The following is a 3,381-nucleotide window of genomic DNA, read 5'->3' as shown; positions in this document are numbered from 1 at the left end:
GTTTAGTAGTTTTACTACTCTAAGGAAAATCTAATTCCAAACATGTAGCTTTCATAAATACAGTACTTTGAGAGGTAATTCTGACACAATGCTTATAGGCAGAACTACTACTGATATTTTGAATGTAACCGAATTATTTGTATATGTACATCCTAGCTCTTTTTAAAAAATTTAAAATTTTTTTTATAAACATATAATGTATTATTAGCCCCAGGGGTACAGGTCTGTGAATCGCCAGGTTTAGACACTTCACAGCACTGACCATAGCACATACCCTCCCCAATGCCCATAACCCCACCATCCTCTCCCTACCCCCTACCCCCTCAGTTTATTTTGTGACATTAAGAGTCTCTTATGGTTTGTCTCCCTCCTGATCCCATCTTGTTTCATTTATTCTTTTCCTACCCCCCAAACCCCCCATGTTGCATCTCCACTTCCTCATATCAGGGAGATCATATGATAGTTGTCTTTCTCTGATTGACTTATTTCGCTCAGCATAATACCCTCTAGTTCCAGCCATGTCATTGCAAATGGCAAGATTTTATTTCTTTTGATGGCTGCATAGTATTCCTTTGTGTATATATATATTACTACATCTTCTTTATCCATTCATCTGTTGATGGACATCTAGGTTCTTTCTATAGTTTGGCTATTGCGGACCTTGCTTTTATAAACATTTGGGTTTACATGCCCCTTCGGATCACTACCGTTTTATCTTTAGGGTAAATACCCAGTAGTGCAATTGCTATTTCATAGGGTAGCTCTATTTTCACCTTTTTGAGGAACCTCCTTGCTGTTTTCCAGAATGGTTGCACCAGCTTGCATTCCCACCAACAGGGTAGGAGGGTTCCCCTTTCTCTGCATCCTTGCCAGCACCTGTCATTTCCTGACTTGTTAATTTTAGCCATTCTGACTGGTATGAGGTGGTGTCTCATTGTGGTTTTGATTTGTATTTCCCTCATGCCGAGTGATGTGGAGCACTTTTTCATGTACACTCTAGCTCTTAAATTCCTATATCTGAACACATTTTTAGTTTCTTTTGTATTATATTCCATTGCAGGTGAGGTGTGTACAAATCCAGTTGTGTAAAACATAAGATACATATTTGCAATAACGTCTCTCCCTCTGTCTGCATCTCCTGATTCTTTCTGATTGTTCTCCCTCTATTTCCTTCATCCTTATTTTCTCTAAAATGTATGTACATACTTAGAGTCCTTTAAGTCCCATTAGTTCAGACCAAAAGACCTTTCATACTGATAACCGATGCCAACATGAAGTCCATCATTTCATTTTTCCCATATTACATATTAAAGATTTACTTTTTGTGATAAAATGTGGAAGTAAACTGGTATACATTATGTCAATTTCAACCATTTATTGAAATAGTTACTTTTAGTGTCCCGTGGCCATGTCTTATAACATGAGAGATCCACCTCCACCGGCACCAACTTTTTTTTTTTTTTTTTTGAAGGTTTCTTTTAAAGGTTGCTAAACACTTGGTCCTGGCAGGAAACATGTGCTAACAGAGGATGGAACAGAAGAATGGCAGTTCTTCCACAGGGTTTATCCTGCTGGGGTTCTCTGACCGGCCTCAACTGGAGCTAGTCCTCTTTGTGGTCCTCCTGATCTTCTATCTGTTCACTCTGCTGGGAAACGCCACCATCATTGCCTTGTCCTACCTCGACCCACATCTACATACTCCCATGTACTTTTTTCTCTCCAACCTAAGCTTTCTGGACCTGTGTTACACGACCAGCACTGTCCCGCAGCTCCTGGTTCATCTCAGGACAGCAGACAAGTCTATCTCGTTTGGTGGCTGTGTAGTTCAACTGTTTGTTTTCTTAGGGTTAGGATGCACGGAATGCATTCTGTTAGGGGTCATGGCGTTTGACCGCTATGCAGCCATCTGCAAGCCCCTGCAGTACACCGTGATCATGCACCCCCGTCTCTGTGCCCTCATGGCTTCTGCATCATGGTTTATTGGTTTTGGCAACTCTTTAGCGCAGACGGTCCTCATCTTCCTTTTACCACTTTGTGGGAGAAATAAAATAGACCACTTCATTTGTGAGATCCCCGCACTGCTCAAGCTTGTCTGTGTTGACACCACTGTGAATGAGTCTGAGCTTTTCTTTCTTGGTGTGATCATTCTCCTCATACCTGTGACATTAATCATCTTCTCCTATGGTCGGATTGTCAGGGCGATCTTAAGAATAAAGTCATCTGCAGGGCAGAGGAAAGCGTTTGGCACGTGTGGGTCCCACATCACAGTGGTCTCCCTGTTCTATGGCACGGCCATCTATGCTTACCTCCAGCCCAGCAACAACTACTCCCAGGATCAGGGTAAGTTTGTTTCTCTGTTCTATGCCATCGTCACCCCCACGGTTAACCCCATCATATATACGCTGCGGAACAAGGATGTGATGGGGGCAATGAAGAAGGTGCTTTGCAGGGGCCAGGACTCCAGATGATTGGGTGGGGAAGTCCCATATATGGAACACATTGAATGCCAGAGTGATCAAGATGTTTGTGACCTACGTGGATCATCTAAAATTTCCGGTGATAAGTCTTAAGGGAATTATCTTACCGCATTCTTTTGTGCAAATGGGTGCTCAAAATCCAAGTTCATGGATTCACACAACTTCCTGAGATGTTGATTTTTGTTACCAGATCTTATGTATAGATACATATATATATATCTTCATTTGAGAAAGAGACAGCATGAGCAGGAGGGTTGTAGGGAGAGGGAGAAAGAATCTCAAGCAGACTGTACCCTGAGCGCAGAGCCTGATGCTGTGATCGGTCCCACAACCCTGAGATCACAACCTGAGCTGAAATCAAGTGTCGGACACTCAACCAAGTGCACCCACCAGGCTGCCAGAGCATCTTCATGGGGGAGGAGGAGCGTATAAACATTTGTATTTTAGAGAGCTCCACAGGTTTTTCCTATTTCAATCTCATTGGGAATCCTATTCCATTTCTACATGCAAAAAGACATTTATGCACATAATATGAAGGCATAGACAAAAAAAGAATATGAACCACGAACACGCTGTAAGAAAAGTTGTGCTGCAGTCAGAGGAGCACCCATGTGAGGTCTGCAAGCCGGTTACGCAGCCTGTGAGCCACCCCCTGCATTCAAAATGACTTTTAGGACATTATTGTATCTGAACAGTACATAACTCAGTTCCTATTTAATATTCTACATCTTCTATCTACAATGATGCAGCAAAAATTTCAATGGGGGAAACATTTAGATCTTCTCTTCGTACCATTTTGTAAATTTTTTGATCCAGACATCAACTGATCAATGCTTTGTATCTCACATCTGCCCACGGCCCCAGGCAATTTGAATGCAGGGACACAAAAAAGAAAGAGAAATGA

The 3,381-nt window shown here is 42.1% G+C and overlaps 1 protein-coding gene across 1 annotated transcript; it reads left to right on the top strand.

Annotated features, from left to right (window-relative positions):
- Positions 1–1,529: 1,529 nt before the first annotated feature.
- LOC308344450 (putative olfactory receptor 2B8) lies at positions 1,530–2,468 on the top strand (the record flags this gene model as incomplete). Its single annotated transcript, XM_080805992.1, has 1 exon — positions 1,530–2,468. One exon carries the CDS (start codon positions 1,530–1,532, stop codon positions 2,466–2,468), a length of 939 nt encoding a protein of 312 aa, XP_080662118.1.
- Positions 2,469–3,381: the final 913 nt, after the last annotated feature.

This window comes from Martes martes (genome assembly GCF_963455335.1).
Source record: "Martes martes genome assembly, chromosome: 6".
NCBI classification, from domain to species: Eukaryota; Metazoa; Chordata; class Mammalia; order Carnivora; family Mustelidae; genus Martes; species Martes martes.
This window is presented reverse-complemented; position numbering and strand designations above follow the sequence as displayed.